At 58.5% G+C, this 23,787-nt stretch overlaps 3 protein-coding genes across 4 annotated transcripts; all 3 read left to right on the top strand.

The window, feature by feature from the left end:
• Positions 1-989: 989 nt before the first annotated feature.
• CCN5 (cellular communication network factor 5) lies at positions 990-6,424 on the top strand. Its single transcript, XM_082773135.1, has 5 exons — positions 990-1,371; positions 3,383-3,590; positions 4,144-4,389; positions 4,550-4,743; positions 5,257-6,424. Exons 1-5 carry the CDS (start codon positions 1,312-1,314, stop codon positions 5,263-5,265), a joined length of 717 nt encoding a protein of 238 aa, XP_082629261.1. The 5' UTR covers positions 990-1,311; the 3' UTR covers positions 5,266-6,424.
• Positions 6,425-8,147: 1,723 nt separating this feature from the next.
• On the top strand, positions 8,148-9,994 carry LOC309884203 (P2Y purinoceptor 1-like). The gene has a single exon (XM_082772943.1). The coding sequence runs from the start codon at positions 8,237-8,239 to the stop codon at positions 9,272-9,274; it is 1,038 nt and encodes a 345-aa protein (XP_082629069.1). The 5' UTR covers positions 8,148-8,236; the 3' UTR covers positions 9,275-9,994.
• A 2,217-nt stretch (positions 9,995-12,211) lies between these two features.
• Positions 12,212-22,365, top strand: KCNK15 (potassium two pore domain channel subfamily K member 15). Of its 2 annotated transcripts, none has more exons than XM_082773678.1 (2): positions 12,212-12,532; positions 20,486-22,365. In XM_082773678.1, exons 1-2 carry the CDS (start codon positions 12,469-12,471, stop codon positions 21,394-21,396), a joined length of 975 nt encoding a protein of 324 aa, XP_082629804.1. In that variant the 5' UTR covers positions 12,212-12,468; the 3' UTR covers positions 21,397-22,365. The 2 variants fall into 2 exon arrangements, with proteins under 2 accessions (XP_082629804.1, XP_082629803.1); XM_082773677.1 differs by lacking the exon at positions 12,212-12,532 and adding an exon at positions 18,039-18,339.
• The last annotated feature ends 1,422 nt before the right edge of the window (positions 22,366-23,787 follow it).

Below are 23,787 nucleotides of genomic sequence, written 5' to 3'. Positions count from 1 at the left end.
ATTTTCTTGCACAACTGACCACAAAAAAAAAAAAAAAAAAAAAAAAGCTGACAATAATACCATGGAAACTGTGGAGCACAACATGTGGAATTAATTAGTAGCTATGAAATCACACGCATGGTACAGGACACATATGGGGTACATGCTCCGGAGGGGAAGGGTTGTGAGTGAGTATTTAGAAAGTGAGCTGTTAACGTGCTGCTTCATGAACCAGAACCTGTGCGAGGGCTCCTGCTCTGCCCCTCGCTGCCCACAGCCCCACACGGTGACCTGGGGACATGGGGACACCATGAGCCTGGGGACATGGGGACACCGTGAGCACGGGGACATGCAGGCAGAGCCCCGTGGGTACAAGATGAGGCTTTCCTTCCCTTATCAGCACGTGATCCCAGTTTCTAACTGGAAAATGAAGCCATGCCCATTAATCTGGATTTGCAATAAACAAGCCCGGGATAATGAATTGAATTCCCTGTCCCCTGCAGCGAGGCTACATCAGGGCTCTGGCTCCTCTCGAGCCACTGCTGGTAGAGGCACTGCGGCTGCACCGCTCCCCGACACAGAGGGGTGACCAGCAGCATGGGCTGCCACAGCCTCGTTAACAGCCCGACAGCAGCTAACGAAGCAGAACCAGAGCAGAGAATCCTGGCGGTGACCGCAGAGCTGGCCCTGCAGCCTTCCTGCCCTGCCCTCCCCATGCTCGCATGCGGCAGCTCTGTGCCCGGGGGGCTGAGCTCAGGGACGGCTCTGCAGGAAACTGGGGACCTGTCACCTGCTTTGAAGTCCTCGTGGACTCGGTCACAGCTTTTTCAGGAGCTGAGTTTGGGTTTACAAGGCTTGAAATCAGCAGTGCCAGAGTTGCATTTCCCAGACTGGATTTCGGGTGGACAGCTACCCCAGACCTTTCACAACCCTGAAGAACAGTGCTGGCTCTGTTTGGCAGCCAACACGTAGCAGGCAGAGGCTTTGGCCATCTCTGTGGGCACCGTGGCCCCCTCTGCCATGCCCACATCCCTGGGGACAGCGTCCCTTCCCTTCGCTTGCTCTCCTGGCAGGCAGCACGCTCTCACCTTGAGGGGAGTGGAAATGTCAGCTGGAATGTCGGCTGGAAAAAAAAAAAAAAAAAAAAGAAAAGAAGCAAATCTTGAGGCTCGTCCAAACCTACTCCTGTTTATATTGGAGCCTGGGAGTGACATCAGAGCAGGGAGAGTATAAACACCAGCAGGACCCACTCAGGGCTTTAAAGCCCGCAAACACGCTGCTGCCTCTGGCCGCCCGGGGGGCGATGTGCCCAAGTGCCGCGGGGCGAGCAGCATGAGGCTCCGGCTGGAGAAACAGCTCCTCTTCCTCTCCCTGCTCTGCATCCTCTCCAAGGTAAGGGAGACGGGGCACCGGGTGGCTGTAGCCTCATCGGGGAAGCACCCGGCTCTCCCAAAAGGAGGCTCAGGCTCCGGTGCTGGCTCGAGCCCTAGCTCCCGCTGGCAGGCAGGCTGCCTTGCTGCAGCCTCGCAGAGGCAGAGCTGTGCTTGGGAGAGAGCTCGAATTAACCAGCGGGGTCTTAATGCTTGTGGGCCAAATGCTGCCGTGGTGCAGGCAGGAATAGCAGCGATGTGCTCTGCTTGCTCGCCCCTTCCCTGTGGCTCCGTGCCAGCTCCCACAGGTTCCTCGCTCTGTGCTGGCCGGGCAGCGAGCACCAGCCCCAGGGGTGCCCAGCCATCTGCTCATCCCAGGATGCTCACATGGAGCTGTCGGATACCTCTGACAGGATTTGGGTTGTTCTATGATTTGTTTTTTCCCTCCTTTCTGCGTGGCATCGCTCCCTGTGCAGAGTTTTGAAAGGCGGGGGGGGGGGGGGGGGGGGGGGGGCGCGCAGCTCCAAATTCTTCTCATCGCTGCTTGAATCTCAAGTCAGACATTGTGCAGGCAGGGACATCTCAGCAGCTTCGTGCCCATTTCACTGCTTTCCCAGGCACTTAAGATCTCTAATAGGAGCCACATTTTCATCTAATGACGAGTTAATTACAGGGAGCAAGGGGAAATGGATTAATGGAGTTGGCTTGGCTAATCTCTCTAAAATATTGTTCTGTAATAGAAACCTGAAAGATGAAAAATGCTCTTGGCTCCCTGTTAAGCTGTGACTGAGGAATGGCTCCTACCCCAGGAGTACTCGGTGAATTTCTGGAACATCACCAGCAGCCTCTTGTCCCCAGCCCAGACCTTGCCATCATATCACAGCTGGTCCTCCAGTCCCTGCCCGGGTCTCGCTGGCTTCTGCTGCTCATTGATAAAACTGGAACAGGGATTGCCCAGCCCTTTTTGGGCATATTTTATCTCTAATTCCTGGCACTGACACTTCTACAGGTCAATAAAAAAACATCTGGTGAGCAAGCAGGTGAGCAGACAGCACACCTGTACCCATCCCTAGCTGGTCATGCCAGGCTTGATGCTGGAGGGAGAAATTCTAAAAAAGAGAGGAAGATGGTTTGTAAAATCCATGTGCTCCAGCTGAATCCATCATCTCCTGGCAGGCTCAGCAGACACCCATGTCTGGCTCAGGACAGGGCTGGTTTGGGTTGCGCATTCACTGAGCAGGTGCTGGAGGTGCCATGGGCGTAGTGCTGCAGGAGGGGAGCACGGGGCTCACGTGCAGGCAGGGCTCACATCCATACCGGCATTGTCCGGGCCAGGATTGGAAAGAATTCGCTTCCAAATGGCAGGTCCAAACCATTTGGCTTCAGGCCCAACATGCAACAGCCCCAGCAGCCGTCCCTGTCGGACACGAGACGAGCGCTGCCTGCAGAAGCTGTTAGTGCCGGGGTAATGGTGTGTGCAGCACAAACCACGGGCATGAGCACCTACCTGCCTGGGTCAGCCCCTGCAGGCACGGCCCTGGAAAACAGCCAGCAGGGCAGGCAAACAACCGTGGTGCACAGACCTGCCAAAGTCATCACTCCACGTAGCTGGGAGGAGAAATTTGGCTCCCAATCCCTGAAAGCCCATCTATCTACGTGCTCCTCACCCAGCGAGCCGGGCAGAGGAGGCAGGTGGACCAGAAGGGACAGCAGTGAGCTTCATTTGGCTTCTGCTCCCCCACTGCAAACACGTTGCCACATGTCTTGGCACAAATGAGAGCTGTTAAGCCTCCTTCATGCAAAACATGCCTTGTTCCCCCTGTTTTCCATGGGAGCTGCAGGTGCCCATCACGCCCTACGAGGACGGCACCATTCCAGGCTGCCTTGCCGTATTCCTATGGATGTGTGGAGCCTCCCTCCACCAAAACCCTGCCCCCACCCCACCGTGACCGACATTCAGAGCGGGTTCCCTGGCCGTCCTAGTGAAATAGCAGCCGTCAGCCAAGCAGCCAGCGATGGTTTTGTCCCCGCAGGTGTGTGCCCAGCTGTGCCGCCGGCCGTGCTACTGCCCCTGGGTGCCTCCCCGCTGCCCCCGCGGCTCTCCCCTGGTCCTGGATGGCTGCGGCTGCTGCAAGGTGTGTGCACGGCGCCTGGGAGAGCCCTGCGACTTCCTCCACGTCTGCGACCGCAGCCAGGGCCTCGTCTGTGACTACAGCACGGGCACCGGAGCCACCTGCAACTGTGAGCACCGCAGCGCCTGTGTCCCCCCCCCAGGAAGCCCTCAGGCTCCAGGCACCATGGAGCCTGCAACCAGCGACCTGGACACATCCTCAAGAGCAGCTCTATTGAGGATGATGCATGCAGATGGCCTTGGGGCTGTGCTGTTCCTCCAGCCAGTGGTTGCTAGATGGGTTTTGGGGGTGATTTGAACCAGGGTGGGCTCAGGGATGCTGCAGTACCAGTCGCCCTGCTGGGGCTGGAGGCTGAGGTGCTGCAGAGAAATTGCAGAGAAATTTTTTTTAAGTCTGAAAACCCTGAGGGATATAGGCAGAGCCAGAGGGCAGCGGGTTTCTCACCAACTGGTGAGCTACTGCTCTGAAAAAAAACACGTGAAGAGCTCAGCAGAGGGAGCAGGGAAGGGGAAGAGGGGTGATGCACACACTGCTGCAGGTGATCAGCAGCAAACCCGCACCCACCCTGCACCTCTGCCCCTTGCAACCCCTAGCCACCCTTTTTACCCCTCCGCCCTCCCCCCCTTACCTGTCCCTGACGGGCTCCGGGGCTGTCGTTGCAGTTGAAGATGTGGAGGAGGGCTGCGAGGTGAACGGCCGGATCTATCGGGACGGGGAGGTTTTCCAGCCCAGCTGCAAGCTGCAGTGCCGCTGCCTGGACGGGGGCTTCACCTGCGTCCCGCTCTGCCAGGAGGACGTGCGTCTGCCCACCCCAGACTGCCCCCACCCGCGGCGAGTGGACATCCCGGGCAAGTGCTGCCCCGAGTGGGTCTGCGAGGCTGGAGAGCGGCTCCAGGATGCCAGGGCAGGTAAGAGGAGGACATGGTGGTGAGGGCTTGGAGAGCACCAACAGGAGGCACCTCGCTGCACGTCTCCCCGCCGTGCAGGATCACGTCGCAGCACCCATCCTGGCACGCAGCGTGGTGCTGGGTTCCAAGCTCTCTTTCTCCATCCTCTGTGTCCATCCAGCCCCCGCAGCAGCATCCCCGGTGGTGCCGTACCCGTGCCGGCCGTGGGGCACGGAGTGGAGCGCCTGCTCAGCCACCTGTGGCGTGGGCATCTCCACCCGTGTCTCCAACCAGAACCGCTCCTGCCGCCTGGAGACACAGAGGAGGCTCTGCATGGCCAGACCCTGCCCGGCCCTGCCAGTGGCACCCCCTGCGGTAAGTGAGGGCCTCGGGGCAGCCAAAACCTCGGGGCAACAACTCTGACCAGGAACGGGGTGTTCCAGCCAGCACGAGTACCCGTGCACACCCCAGCCACAAGCCAAACCTATCCCTGGGCAAGACAAACCACCTGCTGGTGGTGGGTGCGCTTGGGACGTACCCCAGCCACCCAGCAGCAGGAGCAGCCCTGAGTTTGGAGGCTCTGGATGTCTGAATCCGAGAGCATCGTGGGTCCCGTGTGGCTCTGCACCCTGCAGCCAGGCTGGACCTGTCCCTGTGGCAGAGGCTGTGCTTGCAGCTCCTGCCTGGGTACACTGGGGCTGGGCTCTTCCATCCCTTTCATTAGCCTGGCATGACCCTAGTGTAAACACACTGCACAACTGCCTCGATCACATGCAGCCAGCACTTTCCTGCTCCATGTGTCCCTGCTGCTGCATGTCCCAGCTCCCCAGACGCGGGGAGCATGTCACCACCCCTCCACCACCCCATCACTCTGCTCTGCCTTTCCAGAGGGGATGAGGAGGGCGTTTGTGGCCGTGCCCACCCTGGTTGCAGCCCGGAGCCAACGCCTCGCCCCAGCAAAGAGTCTGGCACAAGCCCATGGCACCGTAGTTTCGGCGGAGATGGAGGACTTGTCCTTGGGGAAACTGAGGAAGAACTGACAGATCTTGCCTACAAAGGAGGGTGGAAATAGGGAACAGGATCCCTACGCCCACCACGTGCACCCTGTTGCCCCAGGCCGGGTTACTGGGCAGCATCCCCAAGTTTCTTTGGCTGCATGAAATGAGGAAACCTCGTCCCAAGCATGAACCCACCTGAGAAGCAGGGACTTGGTCCTTTCTTGGGCCGGTGGGGCTTTGGAGAGGGCTGGGCAGTGCTGTTCCTTTGCTGAGCACCACACACACCGCTCTGCTCTGTGGGGGTTGGCACAGGGAGACCCCCAACAGGACTCCCAGTGCCAGGGCTCGGGCTGTGGGGCTCAGCAACGCGCTCACCCATCCCACTGCCAGGCAGCCACTGTGTGCCTGGGTGTCGGCAGAGGCATCCCTGTGGCTGCTCGCATTCACCTTCCCCACATCCCTCCAGGATCAGCAGGACCCTTCCTGCCCCGCCTGGCCTCCTCCTCCCCAAAGCCCCGGCGGTTTGGCAGGGCTTTGGCGAGCGAGGAGCTCAGACAGAGGAGGCACCACTCCGTGGCACCAGACACCACCAAGCACCCAGGCACGTACCCCCAAAGCTGAGGGCCAAAGCAAAGGCAGGAGAAGGGAAAACAAATTGTGACAACAGGCTGGAGAGCTGCTGAGCAGCTCTGCGTTTGTTTTTCCCCAGCAATAAGCCTCGTGGGGGCCATGCAGAAACGCAGCCCAAATGCCCTCTAACGGCCTCGCAGAAGTGAGCAGAGGCATCGCACAGCCCATGGCCAGGAAGCAGTGGTCTAGGCTGTGTGTCCAGGCGAGGGATGCATGATTTGGGTGTGTATCCATGGAATTAAAGTGTTGAAACCTCTGTGGCAGCGTGTCGGCCTGGATTAAATACATCCCTGGGCCAGCAGCAGGAAAAACCAGCAGGGCTGAGCAGCTGCTTGCCCGCTCCCCCAGTCCCTGAAAGTGCTGAAAATAAATGTCAATGGCACTTTCAGCCACCTCTTTGAGGAAAAAAAAAATAAAGAAAAACAAAATCTCACTGCTCACGCAGTAAAAGCAAAACCTTGTTTACAACGAGAATTATTTACCGTGATCATCTGGTGTGCTGCCCGAGTGCAGATCCTTAATTCAGTTTGCTATCGGAACACGGCAAACCTCTGGCAGGCAGCAAACTGCAGAGTGAACTTGGCCCCAGCCACAGCTTTTCTGGGCCTTTTTTCTTTCTTTTTACTTCTGTGGTGGCTGTGCCACAAAAGCTGTGACATGAGGCTCACATAGACCTTAAAACCACAATGTTCCTCTGTTGACACTGAGAAAACGTGTTCGGTGTACTGAAAATCCTGTTTTGAAGCCAGTTCTCATGGTGGGACGAGGCCACTAAGGTGATTTCCCAGCTCTCAGCCACCTCTGGATGACAACAAACACCAAAAAGGTCACTTTTTAAGTGGCAACCTGCAAATCCCACACAGCAATGACTCTACACACCTCTTTTTTTTGTTTTTGTTTTGTTTTCCTGGCAGCAAAATGTCACTTCTCCCTGATTCACTCAGCAGAGAACACCTAAACAATAAATTAACGAATCCAAATAAATCAGAGCTATTTCTCCCCAAGGAAAGAGGGAAATCGACTCTTGAGATTGGATTGTGAGGCTCACAACATTTGCCGTTCCCCCTGAAGCCCTGCTGCCCTGGAAACATGCCTTTGTGGGGTTTGTGCTTGTCGCAGCCCCCGACACCGTGACTTCTGGGCTTCGCCTGCCCTTCGGGGTGTGGATGCAGAGAGTTTATCCCACAGATAATTGTGGTCACCCCTAATGCTCAACCCCAACCAGAACCCAGCTCCCCTCACACGCCACCACCACATCCGTGCACGAGCAGTGGGTGATCCGGCTGCGCCCGCGGTGAGCCATGCATCGCAGGTCGTTTCCTAGCAAGCACATGTAGCCTCCGAAAGAGAAACTGTGAGCCACTGCATGAGTAAACACCATGCAGAACCTTTTTTTTTTTTTTTTCCATCCGGTGATTTTTAAACATGTGGAGATGGCTGGGAAAGGGCTGGTGAGCCTCTCGGTAAAACTAAGCACTTTTACATACCTCCCTGGGCACAAGGGTGCAGTGCTCAACAACAAAACAAGATTTTTTTTGCATTTTTGGTATTGGTGCACCTCTAGTGTGAGTGAATTTCTGGACGGAGTGGCATGCCAAGAGCACAGTCCCACAAATACCCCACCCTGCCATGGTCGGAAAAGCCGTGTCCCCACGGGAACCTCTTTGCAGCTGCACACCCTGGGGATGCCTGCAGCCCTCAGACTTCACCCCACAGGCAAGCAATAACAAAGTATGGATCAAAACTACTCAGAGGAGGAGGAGGATTTCTGTCTGTGTTTGGGGGAAGGATGTAAGATGGGCAGCAGCAGTAAGCTGTCACGGGGTGCTTAGGCTGTTTTGGGGGATGGGGTGACCCCCTTCACCCCGATGGGATGGGACAGAGCCACAGCAGCGAGCTGCAGAGCTCTCCCACCGGCTGCAATTCAGGGCCACCCCCGTGCATGCATCCCTTCCTCCCGCCCCCTCCAGCACCACCAGAAATAGCTGGGGCCCTGGCGCCGGTCTCAAAATACATCCAGGGGCTGACAACAGGGTGCTGAGCAGGGGACGGCCTCAGCCATCCACCTCCGGGCTCTCTGCTCCCCTTGCCCCCGGCCAAAGGGCATCAGAGAGGGGAGGCGAGGACAGCCAGAGCCCCGGGCCGGATCCTGCTGCTGCTGCAAGCGCCGCCTCAGGCACCGCCGCTGCCAGCACCGCCCTGTTTCCTCCCCAGTCCCCGGCCAGCTGCTGCAGCACCCGATGGCGGCCCAGGCTCCGCTTTCGGGCAACTCCAGCAGCGCCCCGTGCCCCATCAACGCCGCCTTCGCCCATCACTTCTTGCCCGGCGTCTACCTGGTGGTGACCCCGCTGGGGCTGGTGGGGAACGCGCTGGGGCTGTGGCACCTGCGGGCCACCCCCCGCGGACCCCTCAGCCTGCTGGTGGGCAACCTGGGCCTGGCCGACCTGCTGTACGTGGGCACGCTGCCCTTCCTCATCAGCTACTACCTGCGGGGCAGGACCTGGCCCTTCGGCAGGGCCTGGTGCCGGCTGACACGGGGCCTCTTCCACCTCAACCTCTACGCCAGCATCGGCTTCCTCACCTGCATCAGCCTCCACCGCTACCTGGGCATCGTGCACCCGCTGCGGGCGCGGGGTAGGTGCCAGGAGCTCTTCTCCTCCGCGTGGCTCAGCGCCGCGGTCTGGGGGTGGGTGGTGGCGCAGGTGGCCCCCGACCTGGCCTTCAGCAAGATGAACCCCACGGGGACGCAGTGCCACGACACCACGGAGCAGGACAGCCTGGACAGGTACCTGGCGTACACCGCAGCAGTCACCGCCACCGGCTTCGTCGTGCCCTTCCTCATCATCGTTGGCTGCTACTGCCACGTGGTGGTGGTGCTCTGCAGGAACGACACCATGGACCCCGGCCTCAGGAGAAGGAGCATCAGACTGGTGGTTCTCGTGATGGTCCTCTTCTCTGTCTGCTTCCTCCCCTACCACGTCTTCAGGAACCTCAACTTGCTGTCCCGGCGCTGGCAACTGCAAGGGTCCTGCACGCAGGCTTCAAGGGACATCTACGTCTCCTACCAGGTGACCAGGGGCCTGGCCAGCTTCAACAGTGCCCTCAACCCCCTGCTCTACGTAATGACCAGCAAGGACTGCACCTCACGTTTGAGAACCATCTACCGAAGGGCCAAGAAGTCCCTGGAGTCTGCCTTCACAAGGGAAAACTCTCGCCAAGCGCTTGAGACGAGGACGAGCAACATCTCCGGTGAGCAGGAGGCTTCTGATGAGCTCTGAGGCACCCAGCACAACTCCTTCCCCAAAAGATGTGCTGCATTGGCTTGTGCTTGGCTCCTTCTTGGTATCAGCCCCTCGTCCCCACCACCACACCTGACCCTGGTGCCAGGGACAGACAGGACCACGGGCATCAGACACCGAAGCGGGGTGAGGTTTTAGAGTAAAGCTACCAAACCCAACTGCTTTGCCTACAACATGCCAGGAGATGGAACAAAATAGATGCTGCCTTTACCCCATTCCTGAAATATTTCTCAACCCTGCCTCCAATGCAGCAGTCTGAGGGGGGTTAACAGCCCTTGGCTGCATTTTGGGCTTCTCGACGAGTGAGGAACGGGGACAAGCGATGCTTGGCCCCGCAGCACCCTCAAGCTGCCAGACTTCTGGGGGGGACATGGACTGGAGGTGGGCTCCCTCCCTCACACAAGGAGAGGGCAGTGGTAATTGAACTACTATTGCCGGGCTGCTGAGAGAGGAAGTGCTTTGGAAAAGGAAATATTCATAAAAATAACTCAGTTTAAACGTATGACTAAACCATGCCAGCTGCTGGGCTAGATGTTCTGGGCGATTGAGCTGCTTCAGGATCTGTTATCCTCCGCTGCCCACCTTCTTCATGGACAAAAAAAAAAAAAAAAAAAAAGTATTTCAACATTACTCACTCTCTTCTGGAACACCACATAGCAGGCAACAACAAATTGGCATTTAGAAGTTTCCAAAGTTTTTTTTTTTGTTTGTTTGTTTTTTTTTTTTTTTTTTTTTTTTTTTTTTTTTTTTATCCTTATTGTTCTGTACAAAGCAAATGTCAGCAGCAGCCCGAACCCGGGGCTCGGCAGGCAGCTCCCCGCAGAGCCCTGCAGGTGGGCGGCTGCAGCTTGTTCTCCCATCCAGCCCCACGAGGATGTTCAAAATTAGACGTGTCTGGTGCAAATTAGATGTCCAAATGCCATCTGAAGAGAGGCTCGAAGACTTCTGGAGATAAGGGTGGCTGGGGAGGGCAGGATGTGCACCAGTGCCTGGGGGGTGGCCGTGGGGCTCTGCTGCAGAGGCTCCTGAGCAGTTCTCCTGCTCTCCGTGTTCCCCACCACAAACAGCTGAAATGTTTTGGTCCTTGTGAAATGGAGACTGCCTTCAGTCCTGCAAAGTGCTTTGCAGCAGCAGCTTTCGCACCCCTGCTGAAGGAGGGGGGCTGTGAGTTAGAAACGCCCCGTGCTGGGAAAGCACCAGCCCAGGAGCACTGCGTGTCGGAGCAAAGTCTTACCAGGCAGCAGCTGCTCACAGCCCCACCTCACTGCTCTATGCAGGAAGCCGTGGCTGGCTTTCAGGCAGAGCTAACACGCCTAATGTGCAAATAAACACTTATTGCTTTCAGTCCTGAGTCGTCTGACTTCTGTTAGAGCCTTACAGGGGCACAGGAGCCAGCTGTCGGGCAGGCAGGAGCAGCAGAGCTCCCCAGGCTCTGCAGAGAGAGTGCCCAGGCAGCTGGCAGAGAGATCCCCAGAGCCTACTCTGGGTCTGCTGGGATCCAGCACAGCCCCAAAACTTTCATCTCCTGCCTCATCCTCAGGAAACCAAAAGGCAAAGTTTAGTTCTGGGGTGAGCTGATCTTTTGTCCCTGCAGCAGGTGTTTGGGGCATTAGGACCACGGCTGCCCTCTGCTGCTTGTATGTCCCCAGGATCTGTGCTCTTCCAGAGCTCTGACCTTTTACTCCTCTGATCCTTTTACTCCTTTCCTGATAAAAAAAAAAAAAAAAAAAGGAAATGCCCTCCCACCCACCTCCCTTTTCCAATGCCCCCCACATCATCATTAAGGATGATTTAAAGATCAGCATCCCAAGGCCCAGCTCCAAGCCCCAGGAACTGTTGCAGTCCCAACACAGCTCATTTTTCTGCGTCCCACAGCTCTCAAACCACCAAAAGCCATTAAGGAACCACAGGCTGGGATGATGCCTCTGAGATTTTTGTAGTACCTTGTACTCTCCAGTCCTCAGCCAGCACTGCTCTCTACAAGCACAGCCGAGCTCCTGCCCTTTATTAGCTGCATGTAATTAAGCACAACTGCTGGCACGTGAGCCTGGCTCTCTCAGCTGGGTGATGGAGAGCAAAGCAGCCGCTCTTCCTCCAGCCCTTGCTCCCTGGCAAGGATCAGCTGCTGTCCCACAGGGGACATCTCGGTGCCTGGGCACCTCTGGGCACCCTCTGGCCCCTCCGAGCCACCAGGTGTGGTGGCACTGTCCCTTAGGTGACCAACAAGGGGACAGGGACAGCAGGAAGCTGCTGTGTCCCTCCTTCTCCTTGTCCTCCCCCTGTCCTGGGGGGCTGGCAGTGTTTTGGCAGGGCTGTGCCCCAGTGCTCATGTGGCAGAAGGGATCAGTGCCCCCGGAGCAGCCACAGCAGTGCCTGGGTTGGCACCCAGAGCTGTCCCCTCTGCTGCAGACAGCTGGCTGCCCAAAATTAGGCGAGAGGAATCCCACCCCCAGTGCCTGCCCTCCTGCCCAGCCCTGGCACAGCACAGCAGAGCAGTGAGCCACCAGAATCAGACTGATGGAGATTTTTAATCACTTTCCCCATGTCAGGCTCAACCAACAACCCAACGTGGTGGGAATTCTGCTGGCATTAATGGGATCGAGATCAGGCCCAGAAATTTGGCAGCGTTTCTTCTTTCATTAAATAAACCTCTCTTACTCGAGGGTTTGTTGCAAGCACGGTTGAGATTTATTATGTTAAAGACAATTCTGAGCCGACAGCCTGGGGAAGCCATTCAGGCAAAATTAACAGGCATGAGCACAGAGGCACAGACGCACGAGCCCTTCATTTCCCTAGAATGCCAAACTGTTTGGCTTGGCATGCAGAACCCCATGCAAGAACACATCCCTGCCATTGACAGCTAGATGCAGAGGACTCAGCTCTGTTTAAATCTTTATTTTTACTTTGCACAGATTTTTAGAAGGAGTCTGAAGCCTGAAAAGAGGATTTGCCCCCACTGGCGTTCACAGTGTGTGATGCATGGCTGAAATTAATGCTACGTGGAGCTTGGTGCAGCTGGTACATCCTGAAAGAAGGTGGCTGGGGTGGATGGGAAGAGGGATGGGGAAACCCAAAGCCCCATCACCCAGAGATGCAGCCCCAGGCCCAGCGCTCAGCTCTCCAGCACAACGGTCTCATTGTGCTTGAGGGGTGCAGACCCGGCAGGTTATCTCATGTACCGAGGGCATCCACTGCACTTGGAAAGGGACAGCAGCTGCAGCTACTGCAGGTGTAACGGTAAATATGGTAAAATGGTAAATATGTGCAGGGCTGGGTGCTGCTGGTGGGTATTTCAGGAAAGGAGGAAATCTGAGTCTGTCTGTGCTGCAGTGCTTTGGCATCTGGGAGACCAACAGCTTGTAAGAAGAGCAAAGCGTATAAATAGAACAACATTTAGCATGCCTGTGTGAGGCCACCAGCCTGATATTACTCCTGCAGTGCCTGGGTTATAAATAGGTGCTGCGGGTGGGACCTGCGTGGGGCAGGAGCCCGGGAGGCGCTGACTTGCAGCTCGGCAGCAGCCGCAGCCGTAGCACGCATTTGTATGTGTGTTACAGAGCAGCTGCGGCTGCACCGGGCCTGGAGGGCTCCGTGAGCCCAGGCTCGGCGGGGATGAGCTGGTTTTTAGAGCATCCCTCTCAATATCCCTCCTCCGAGCCCCTTGCTGGCAGAGCCGGCAGCTCCAGCATCCCGCACCCAGCCCGCCCGCAGCCCCCAGCGCAGGGGTGTTGGTGCAGGGGGGATATGCGGGGGTCAGCGCCTTTTCCCCCTCCTGGCTGGCTCCTTTTCAGAGCTCCTCGTCCCTGGGCTTGCTGCCGGTGGCTCTGGGTAGTCCCCAGGGGAGCAAAGCCAGCAGCACAGCAGCACAGCACCGGCTGGGAGGTTTTATTTTGCTTTCCCATGCCACGGGGTGAGGACGGGAGGGTCACTGGTGGACCAAGCAGCAGGCTCCATCTGTGGACATCTGCTTCCCAAGCCAGAAACCCCAAATGCCCATGCCCTGGGTCTGTCACTGCTAGGACGTGCCCTATGGTAACCCAGGACAGCATCACCTCCCACCCCAAAGGAGGCTCAAAGGAGACACCTGAAAGTTACCCAGCTGCTCCTCGTCCCAGGGAAGCCTCAGGCTGCTTCTCCTGCTCCTCACAGGCGGTGTGCCCGGCTCCCCAAAAACCGGGGGCTCATTTGATTCCCTGTGGCTGACTCACGGGGCGCTGGTGCCTGGAGCAGCTGTGGCTCTGCTGCCGCTTGCTGTGCCCCAGGGACCCAGCTCAGCCTCTGAGCAGCGCCGGGAAGCAAGGGGCAGGGCTGGGGCAGGCACAGGGGACCCTTCGCATTCACAGTTCAGGGCAGATGTCTCTCATCTCCCCAATTAAGCCTCCCAGAGAGGAAGCAAACTGCATCCCAACACACCAGTGCCCGGCGCATTCCAGCCGGTGTGGGGAAGGCAGTCAGCTCCGCACCACTCAGTCCCCGAGCTCTGATTTCAGACAGCAGCACAGGGAAGGGACCACTCATTGTGAATAATCAACGCACTTTTCCCCGGTTACAGTGGGATATTTCCAATACTTGAATATTTGCGATGCGTTCCCAGAGCCTCTGCGCCCCGGCTCGCAGCAGGGAAGGTGTTTATATATAGCACCGTGACACTACGCATGGTGGGAGCAGGATCAGGCCCTGATCTGCCTTCAGCCAAGGCTCTGATGTGGCCGTGGTCCTGCAGTGAGCCCGATGCTGTGGCTGCTTGTCCCCGGAGTCACCGTGCAGGGCACCGAGCTGGGCAGCCCTCACCGAGCCTCTGCCCCTTGTCCCAGGAGCAGCCTGGCTGCGTGGGGGGCACTCATCCAAACTCAGGGCTGCTCTGCTCCAGCAGCCTCTCGGCAAGTATTTCCACTGGTTAGCAAGCAGGAACTTTATTATTTTATCTTGGTTTTATTACTGAAGCCGAGGTACTCAAGGTAAATAAATGAACCAACTGAAGTGGCCGAGATCAAAACCCCGCTGCAGCAGTGCAGCACCTCCCCGGCTGGGTGCTGGCCAGGCATTTATGGCAGGTACTTTGTGCCTGGCTGACGCTCAGCTGACAGCTTTCCAAGCACATAAAAAACTTATTAGGCTGAAAATAGAGTTTGTGGTCACAAACTGACAAGAGCACCATCAACGTCTGCGGCCCAGCTGCGCTCCTTGCCCAGGCTCCAGCTGTGGTGGGGAGCAAGGGGCATGGGGCCGTGCGGGCGCTGCAGCACCCACTTCGGGCAGGCAGGGAAATGGGGCAGGAAATGGGGCAGGGCTCTGCCACGGCTGTGGGGTGCCAGGGTGTCAGAAGGAGGCACAGCCGAGGTTTGGCAGGGCTGGGAGCAGGCAAGGAGGCTGAGGACAGCCACACGCGGGGCTGTGCCCACCCGCACGTACCCTGGGGTTTGCAACCCGCAAGCCTCATCTGTAGCAACCACATGGAGGCAATCTGCATTGGTGACCGGTTTATATTTTCATTCTACACCCAGCACTTTATTAATTCACTGCCTGAGCTTCCAGATTGCACAGCAAAGTGCCTGCGGCCATCCAGGCTGCACAGAGTCGGGGGGGAGGCAGCAGGGAGATCCCAGAGCCCAGGGAAAGCCAGGAGGATCCTGAGTGATGCTCAGCACCCCGGCGTGCCAGGACTCCCACCCTCAGCTACGGCAGGGGCAAACCTCTGGAACCAAACAGGGGGAGCCTCGAATAGCCCAGGGCATGGCCTGTAGGAGAGGCAGGCTAGTTCTGGCTAGCAGGAGGGTGTTGTGCAGGACGATCAGTGCAGTCACGGGGCAGCAGTCTCTGTATCTGCAGAAGAGGGCATCGCCGGCACCTGGTGTGGAGAGGGGATTGCTGCCATGCCCAGCTCACCATGCCCAGCTAAAGGTGCCCAACTCACTGTGCCCAGCTCCCCGCCCCACACGCCTGGGGCTGCTGGGCAGTCCCTGGAGCTCCAGCCTGCTGCAGCTGGTGTGGGCACTCGTATCTCAGTATCTAATCCTTTTTAGAAATGAACTAATCCATTGCTTTAAAAATATCCTGCGGCATTGCGAGGCTATAATCTCAGTATTAAATGGCATTAAAGCCAGAAGAGCTGATGCTTTTACTAAGGCAGAAGAAAACATCTATTTGTTCTTTTCCAATAACCGAAGAAGAGGAGCGTGCCACGGTGCTCTCTGAGCCACTCGGCGACCTGCAGCACTCCACGGCTGAGCACGGGGAGGTGCCAGCCCCCTGCCTCCAGCCCTCGGTGACACCCAAGGGTGGCAGGCGGTGTGAGGGCAGGCGGTGTGTCAGGGACCCCAGGGTGCTGGGTCCGGCCAGCACCGAGCGAGGGGCACAGAGCAGCTGGAGCATGGCTGGCAGCGTGCACCCATCTCTACGTACATCAGACAGCAGCGAGGAGAGAGATTGCTGAGATGTTTCAGAATGCAAAGATACTGCAAGGTGTCGTCTACAGCCACCTCCAGAAAGGAACAGGGAAGCAGCTGCCTGGAGGGAGTTATGGCCCCTTGTCCCTCAGCCATAGGAAGGAGCAGAAGGCAGGGACTCAGACCCCAGCTTCAGCTTTGCCCTTATCTTTTAGCAAAGAGGAGCACGGGCACGGCTGGGCAGGGCGCTGTGTGCTGCCCAAACTCCTGCCCAGGGGGAAGCAGGAGCTCCGGGAGCCCCCCAAACAGCCTCTGCTGCCGGCCTGTGTTAGCCTCTTTCCTCTGAGCCTGCTGAGCAGCTTTGCCTGTTTCAATCCATTAAAACTAGGAAAGCTTTTTAATAAATTCCTTTCCAGCCCCGAATTATTAGATGTGAGCCAATTAGACACATTAATTAGGCCCTGTTGAAGCACAGATGAGGTCTGGCTTTGTTTGCACTCAGGGCTGGCCGGATGAGGAGCGCCTGTCCTGCTCACAGGCTCTGAAAACAGCAGCACACCACGCAGCTGCTGCTCGATTTCCAGAGCTCTCACCTGCCCTCTGCCTCCCCGTGCAGTAAAAAAGAGGCATTTAATCTCATAACGCAACTTCTCGCTGGAAATCGATGCTGAGGTACCTTACCCTGCCTGCTCTGGTCCTGCCGGTGCCACGTGAACCTTCCCAAGCACAGCGAAGGCGCTGGGAAGCCAAAGGTTGAACGGAGCGAGCTTCACAGGGAAGCACGAAACAATTCCAACCTGGGTTTGGTGCTGGGGGTTCTTGCTGGGAGACTGACCCTGCCCTTGTTCCTTCTGAGCTGCTTTTATTGCACAGAGGCTGTGCACATGCTCACAGCAACCCCCCAAGGGAGAAACCAGTGATGTCCTTCCTTCAGCTGCTGCTAAAGGGATTGCACAGGCAGCTTGTGCCCATCTTCTCCTGTGGCTGCAGAGCGTCTCCCTGTGTTTTGCACATTTGGCCCTGCCCTGGCACGTTGCTGCAGCAGCTGCATGGAGCAGCTGGCTTTGGATAGCGTCTTAATGCTCCAAGTACCTGAGGAACTCAGAACAGGAGCTGCAGGGCACTGGGGCCCCAGAATCACCCCTAAGAGAGTGATGTGGTCACTGCGAGATCTGTGTCTTCTCCAGGAACCAGCAGGAGCACTGCTGTGCCCTTCCTGCAAGGTAGGATGTCACAGATGTCGTTGCTGACCAGTGGAAAGAATTACCAGCAGCACGAGGAGCGTCTCCTCTTGCAGGTGGTCTGACACTGCCCTAGGTTTGGAGACTCAACAGCATCCCAGGACCCATTGGCAGGGCTGCAAGCAAGGCCAAGGAGAACACAAACCAGGCACATTCCTCCAGCGGAGGCCTTGCCGTGTGATTTAGGGGCTGTGAGTGCTGCGGTGGCACACAGCAATCCTCCCACAGCTTGTGGGCACCAGCACCTGCAGTTTTTGTTTGGGAACAACTTTCACTACTGGTGCTGGCACCGGGGTGCCGCGAGGAAGTGGGAAGGTGGCCAGGGTGGAAAGGAGCTCAGGGTTGCAGCAGGACAGGCGCCGTGTCCCTGGTGCTGGCTGTGGACAGGTCAGGGCTGGAGGAGCTGCAGGAGCAGCGAGGGGTGTCCTGCCCCGAGGGCCATCAGCTGTCCCCATGGCACTTCTGCCTGATGTCCCCTTCCCCACCTCAAACTCCTCCACGCCAAGGCTGCCACAACCTCTCAGGTGATCCGTTCTGGTGTTTCCCTGTCTGCGGGGTTAGGAAGGTTTCACTGTGTCTGACTCAAACCTCCTTTGTGCAGCTAAAGCCCGAATCGTCCTGTCCTCTCCGGACTGAGTGGGGTGGGTGCACCAGGAGGGGATGTAATCCTGCTCGCCTGCTTTGCCTATTCCAGATCAAGAGGAGGGGAGTTTAGTTCTTGAGGCAGACACCATCCAACCAGTGAAGTATCCTATTTTTAAGAAGGCAGCAGAAGGCTTACATAAAAGCTCGGGAAGCCAGAGACGACAAAGCGGGGCCTCCGCTTCGCGGGCTCCGGCTCCTCCCGCAGCCCATTCTGCTGGAGAGCTCGGGGTGGTCCTGAGCACCCCCAGCACCACTGCGCGCCCCCAGCGCCCCCAGTACCCCCCGGCCCGGCACGGGGGCGCGCAGGGGGCACCTCGGGGTGCCGCTGGGGGCGCGCAAGGCGGCGGCGGGCGCGCAGGGGGCGCGCAGGGGGCGGTGCGCGGGCGCGGGCGCTGCGCGGGGGCGCGGCGGCGGGGCCCGGGGACGGGGAGGGGGGGACGGGGAAAGGGGGGGACCCACGGCGGGGCCATGCGGAGCCCGGGCTGAGCCATGAAGCGGCAGAACCTGCGCACGGCCGCGCTCATCCTCTGCATCTTCTCCTACCTGCTGGTGGGCGCCGCCGTCTTCGATGCGCTGGAGTCGGAGGCGGAGAGCGGCCGCAAGCGGCTGCTGGAGCAGAAGCGCGGGGAGCTGCGGAGGAAGTACCGCTTCTCCGCCGACGATTACCGGGAGCTGGAGCGGCTGGTGCTGCAGGCCGAGCCCCACCGAGCCGGCAGGCAGTGGAAGTTCGCCGGCTCCTTCTACTTCGCCATCACGGTCATCACCACCATCGGTGAGCGCCGGAGCGCGCGGTGCCCCCCTTCCATCCGGCCCCGCATCCCCTCCGGGTCCTCCCCCTCCAGCCAGCCCCTGCTCCGGGTACCCCAGGCGGGGGGCTCTGCCTCGCTGGGGGGTCCCGGCCGGCCCCCCCGCGGTTGGGGAGGCGCAGCGGGGGGCAGGAGCCGCGGGGTGCGATGCGCCCCCGGTCCCGGGGCTGCAGAAGTTGGCTGGGTGCAAGGGTGGGAGCCACGCCGGGCCCCCGGAGGGTTGCAGGCAGAGAGGTGGGCTGGGGAGCCGGGCAGGAGGCTCTGGGTCCGCCAAACTCCAGCTGTGGGGCTGTGCAAGAGCTGCTCCGGGGAGCCCCAGCAGCTACACAGGTGCGGGCACCCACAGGGGGTGGGGATGGGGGTGAGTTGGGTTGGGGGAATGATGGAGTTGCATGGAGCCCCCAGGTAGACACGCTTACTAGAGCCCAGATGTGGTTTGTCTGCTATCTCACGATGAAATGACACTAAATTCAACAAGGACTGCCTTCACTCTGAGGTTAGCCACATAGGTGTTTCGCAGCATTTAATTAACCCACTTCCATTAATCCACGCACCCCGAGCATCCCCCGAGGGCAGGCAGGTGTGGGACCCCCGCTTGGGTCATTTCTCGGGCTGGGAGCTCAACCAGCAGATGTTTTTTGGGGGCAGGAGCCCTGAGGCCAAATCCTGCCTTGCACAGCCAGCAGCTAACAGCAGCTCCTCATCTCAGCCTCGTGGAAGGGCCACACACATCGGGGAGCTGAACACGCTGTGTTTCGGGGCAAATGGGAAAATCCCCCTCACCCCACGACAGGTTATAGCTTCATTAACATGATTCCTCTGTCGTCTGTGACAAACAATTGGGAAGCGTGTTACACGCCCCGTGCAATAAATAATTTCAGCCCAGGTGCCATATTTTAAAAGCCTGGTGTGTCAGCTCCCTCTCCATCGGGCTGCGCTCTGAATCTCAGCTTTAGCACCAACGTAGCTGTGTTTACTCTTTCTAATTCCTTTTGTCATTTTGAAAGCATCAGTCATACGCTCTTTCAGGAGCCTCTCAGGGTACAACAGCTGTTTTTCCACTTACTGCTCTTCTGGATCATTGTATTTACCTCCTCATTGCTCTCGTTGTATTACCTGGTAGCCTAGGACCTGATAATTGCACTCAGTTATCAGGCTGGGATCTGACTGCCTTTTTTTTTTTTTTTTTTTTTTTTTTTTTTCTCCTTTACCACTGCAGTCGCATTTCTGCTCTGTATTCTGAGAGATGTGCTATGCAGGAATTAAGTTGGTCATTTGTGATTGCACGGGTTTGTGCACAGACCCGGCAATTAGAGACTGGTCACTCCCTGCTGCCCCTGCATTTGCAGCTCAGAGCGTGGCCGAGGGTAACGCTGTCCTCTGCTCCCAGCCCTACCACCTGCAGGAGTTTCCTGGAGTGGGAGGTGCGCCAAGAGCCCAGGACAATGCGTTTGTCATCCTCTGCTCTTCCCATCACTTTGTGCTAACTCTTCCCCTAAGAGCCCTGGAAATCCGCTGGCAAAGGAGACAGAGGTGGAGCCAAGTCAGAGCTCTGAACAAAAGTAAAAAGAGCACATTTTCTCCCCATTTCTTCCAGCAAAAGTCCATCAGGTACCCGGAAAAAAGGAAAAAGAAAAAAAAAAAAGAACAAAAAAAAACCCACACACACACACAAATATCTGTTTGCCAAAGGCCAGGCAGCAGTGCAGGAAGGATCCCTCTTTGTGAGCTGCTCGCTGGTGCTGCTCTGCAGGCACCTTCAGAGGCTTCTCCAGCCCTGGTGGTTTCTCAGGGAAACCCAGCAGCAAGCTTTGGGCACCTCCTCCGAGCCCCCCACGCAGCTGGGCTGCTCACAGCGCGTTGCTCACTCGTCCTTTTAGGTCAGGGGCCGCGGGGTTTGGTTTGGCTGGTTGAACGAAGCGAGGTGGGCGCCAGCACAGCGGAGGTCGGGGGGATGGTGGTGAATAGCTCACTACGGCTCATGGCGTCGCTGTGCCTGTCCTCGAGTCCTGCAAGAGATTTCCCCACAGCGGTGGGAAATTAAATCTGGGAGGGGCTCCCAGGGGAGCCCCCGCCAGGGCCTGACGCCTGCCTGTCCCCTTCCCTCCACAGGCTATGGGCACGCTGCCCCGGGCACGGACGCCGGCAAAGTTTTCTGCATGTTCTACGCCATCCTGGGCATCCCCCTCACCCTCGTCATGTTCCAGAGCCTGGGCGAGCGCATGAACACCCTCGTGCGGCTGCTGCTCAAGAAGGTCAAGAAATGCCTGGGCATGAGGACAACCAACGTCTCCATGGAGAACATGGTCCTGGTGGGCTTTCTGTCCTGCATGGGCACGCTGTGCATCGGGGCGGCGGCCTTCTCGTACTTTGAGGGCTGGACCTTCTTCCACGCATACTATTACTGCTTCATAACCTTGACCACCATCGGCTTCGGCGACTTCGTGGCCCTGCAGAAGAACGAGGCGCTGCAAAAGAAGCCCCCGTACGTGGCTTTCAGCTTCATGTACATCCTGGTGGGCCTGACGGTCATCGGCGCCTTCCTCAACCTGGTGGTGCTGCGCTTCCTCACCATGAACTCGGAGGACGAGCGGCGGGACGCCGAGGAGAGGGCCTCGCTGCGCAGGGCCCGCAACAACCTCCACCCGCCGCCCGGCGAGGCTGGCCGGAGCAGCAAGGCCATTTTCCTCCCGGCGGAGGAGCGGACGAGCCAGCTGAACCTGATCCCCCTGGTCCAGGAGGATGCGGAGAGGCGGCGGCGCTCGGCCAACTCCTCGGCCAAGGTGCCCTCCTTCTGCACCTGCCTGTGCTACCGAGCCCCGCTGTGCGGCAGCCCCGCGCCCTCCCACCCCGAGACGCTGAGCTGCCACACCAACCCCGTCTACTACAACTCCATCTCCTACAAAATCGACGAGGTGTCCCTGAGCACGCGGGGCCAGACCGGCTCCTCCCCGGCGAGCACGCTGTCGTCTGGCAGCCCCCGGTGCCGGCAGCGCCCGCGGCCGCGGAGGAAATCCATCTAGGAGCACACTCGGGCCCTGCTTTGGCAGACGATTAACTGAGGCCTCAGGTCCCTCCTGGCGCCCTCGTTTCTCCTCTCCCCTCCCAGCTGGCAGCCCGAAGCCCAGGAGATAAAGGATCCTTCCCCTGGCAGGGGAGCGGGCAGGGAATTGCACACCCTCGGCTTTCTTTGCTCTTCCCTCCCAGGTGGGCTCGAGCGTTTGGGTCTGGCAAGAGGCCCTGTGATGTTAAACCAGCGGGCTGTAGGTTTGCTTTCCAGCCTCCCTACTCCCAAAATTAAGTTATTACTGCCCTCCTCCTCCTCTTCCGCCCCCCTGCCCAGCATCATGGGCTGCGTTAGGCTCGCTGCGAGCCTGTGGATGAAGCATGTGGGTGAGCCCTGCAGGGCCGGGGGTCTCCTGCAAGCTGCCCCCAGCCCTGGGCACAGGTGAGGCGGTGCCACGCAGCGGGATCATGGCTGGGATGGCACCAGGGGTGGGCTGCAGGCCTCCCTCTGCCTCAGCACATGGGGACAGCTGGCTCTGGGTGGCTGGAGACCCTCAAGCTGAGCCCCACGCGCTCTCTTGCTTCCCCACCCGCTGCCAGGGGTCCTGCAGGCTCAGCTGGGGGGCAGCGTCCCGCTTGCAGGGATGGCCTGGGCAGGAGGGACTGCAGGCTGTGTGAAGGGCTCGGCCCCAGGGAGCACCTCCCCAGACCACCTGCAGAGGGTTTGGCCATAATTAGATCATCAGCAAAAATCCCTAATGGGGAAGCTGCTTCCAGCTGGTGCCTCCATGCCCCGTGCCCACCCTGCCTCATCTGCAGGAGCAGGACAGGGCTCTGGCAGCAGGAGCAGCTCCATCTCATTTTTTCCCCCCAATAAAGAGACATTTTCACTTTTAGTTCTACCTGACCCCCCCTCTGATGTGGTTTTCCTCTCCATTTTTCTGCTGGTGGGGAAGGCATGCAGGGCGCCAGCACTGGGGAGGCTCCAGGGCAGGCTTTGCTCTCTCCTCCTTTTGTTCTGGGAAGTTTAATAAAAGGTGAATCCAGCTGGTGGTGGTCGGGTATTTGTCACGAGCGGGACCAGGTGTGCCTGAGCCCAGTGCCTGGCTCGCTGTGCCCCACCACATTTATGTGCAGGAACATCCCTGTGGATGTGTGCGGGGGTATTTGGGCACCCGAGGGAGCTGGGGGCTGCATGGCTGTCCCAGGCTGGGGCTCCTCACCCACCGTGGGCTGGTGGCTTTGCTCCTGCACAGGGACACCCCAGACTCCTCCACCCCCACATTCACATTCCCACCTTTCCTAGTGCTCGGGCTCCCCTGCGATCACCCAAAGCTGTGTGGGCTGCTGACATTTGGGACGTTCTTGTTCCCAGCTCTCAATGGCTCGGCTCGGAGCTCTGCAGCAGGAGACCCAAGCAGGCAACACCAGGACGGGCAGAGCGAGCGGCTGGCAGGAGAGCAGGGCAGTGAAACACCCAGTGACAGCCAGCCCTGCTGGAGCTGGATGCAGGAGAGAAAACACAAGGCAGAGGCTGAGCCAGGCTCTCCCTCTCCCCGGGGATCAGGGCAGACCCGTGTGCTCAGCAGCTCTGTGCCCGTGAGCTGCAGAACCCACTGCAGGACGATGCGAAGGGAAAGGGGCTCGTGGTGTGACATTTGCACCGTGGAGCTCGTCTTGTGCCGTGCATGGAGCTGGTGACGAGCTGGGAGCGCAGAAGGCAGGGCTCCTGCTCGCTTTAATCGCTGCCTCCACGCAGCCTGAGCTGCCAGGCTGTGCTGGGAAGGTCACCCGTTGCTTAGTGACTGCCTGAGCCCATCCTGCTTTTGGAAGCTGGAGATGGGCTGAGGGTGGGAGATGCCATTCAAACCCCCCTGCGCCAGGCTGGAGGAATCTTCCTCCTCCGCCTCCTCCTCCTCCTTGTCCTCAGGGCAGGCAGGGCCCGGTGGCTGCAGCAGGAGGGTGGCTGGGAGCTGCCCTGCCCCGAAGTCCTGCCCCTGCTGACCTGCAGAGGGATGTGAAGGCATGAGAAAACCTTTAGGAAATTCTCAGGAAACTGGGGCTCTGCAATGCTTCATAGTTCCCATGGGAAAAGGGTTTGTGCAGGTCCCCTGGTGCGCCCCGTGTGTCCAAGCAGTGCCCCCAGGCCCTCCCCTCCTGCAGGCTCACAGCTTGGGCTCCCCTGGACCCGGTGGCACCTGCATTTCCCTGGGGATCCTCAGGCTCCCCTGATCCCACATTGCTCACAAAGCTGCCATTGCCATTTGGGGTCAGAGACAATCCTGGTGGCAGCCGAGTGCAGAGACACTCCATGAAACACCTCCGACACACCGCAGGAAAAAAAAAAAAGGTTTTTATTGTCACCATTATCAACGTTTTCATTAGCTTAACACTGAATTGTAAATCAC

The sequence above is a fragment of the Aythya marila genome (genome assembly GCF_965140915.1).
Source record: "Aythya marila genome assembly, chromosome: 16".
Taxonomy (NCBI): Eukaryota; Metazoa; Chordata; class Aves; order Anseriformes; family Anatidae; genus Aythya; species Aythya marila.
Note: the sequence above shows the minus strand (reverse complement) of the source record. Positions and strands in the feature narration are given on the sequence as shown.

Coding starts and splice junctions, on each gene's coding strand:
- LOC309884203 (XM_082772943.1), top strand. CDS start 8,237: ATGGCGGCCCAGGCTCCGCTTTCGGGCAACTCCAGCAGCGCCCCGTGC.
- CCN5 (XM_082773135.1), top strand. CDS start 1,312: ATGAGGCTCCGGCTGGAGAAACAGCTCCTCTTCCTCTCCCTGCTCTGC. Junction 1,372..3,382: donor TGCTCTGCATCCTCTCCAAG/GTAAGGGAGACG, acceptor TTGTCCCCGCAG/GTGTGTGCCCAGCTGTGCCG. Junction 4,390..4,549: donor GCTCCAGGATGCCAGGGCAG/GTAAGAGGAGGA, acceptor GTGTCCATCCAG/CCCCCGCAGCAGCATCCCCG.
- KCNK15 (XM_082773677.1), top strand. CDS start 18,057: ATGAAGCGGCAGAACCTGCGCACGGCCGCGCTCATCCTCTGCATCTTC. Junction 18,340..20,485: donor CACGGTCATCACCACCATCG/GTGAGCGCCGGA, acceptor TTCCCTCCACAG/GCTATGGGCACGCTGCCCCG.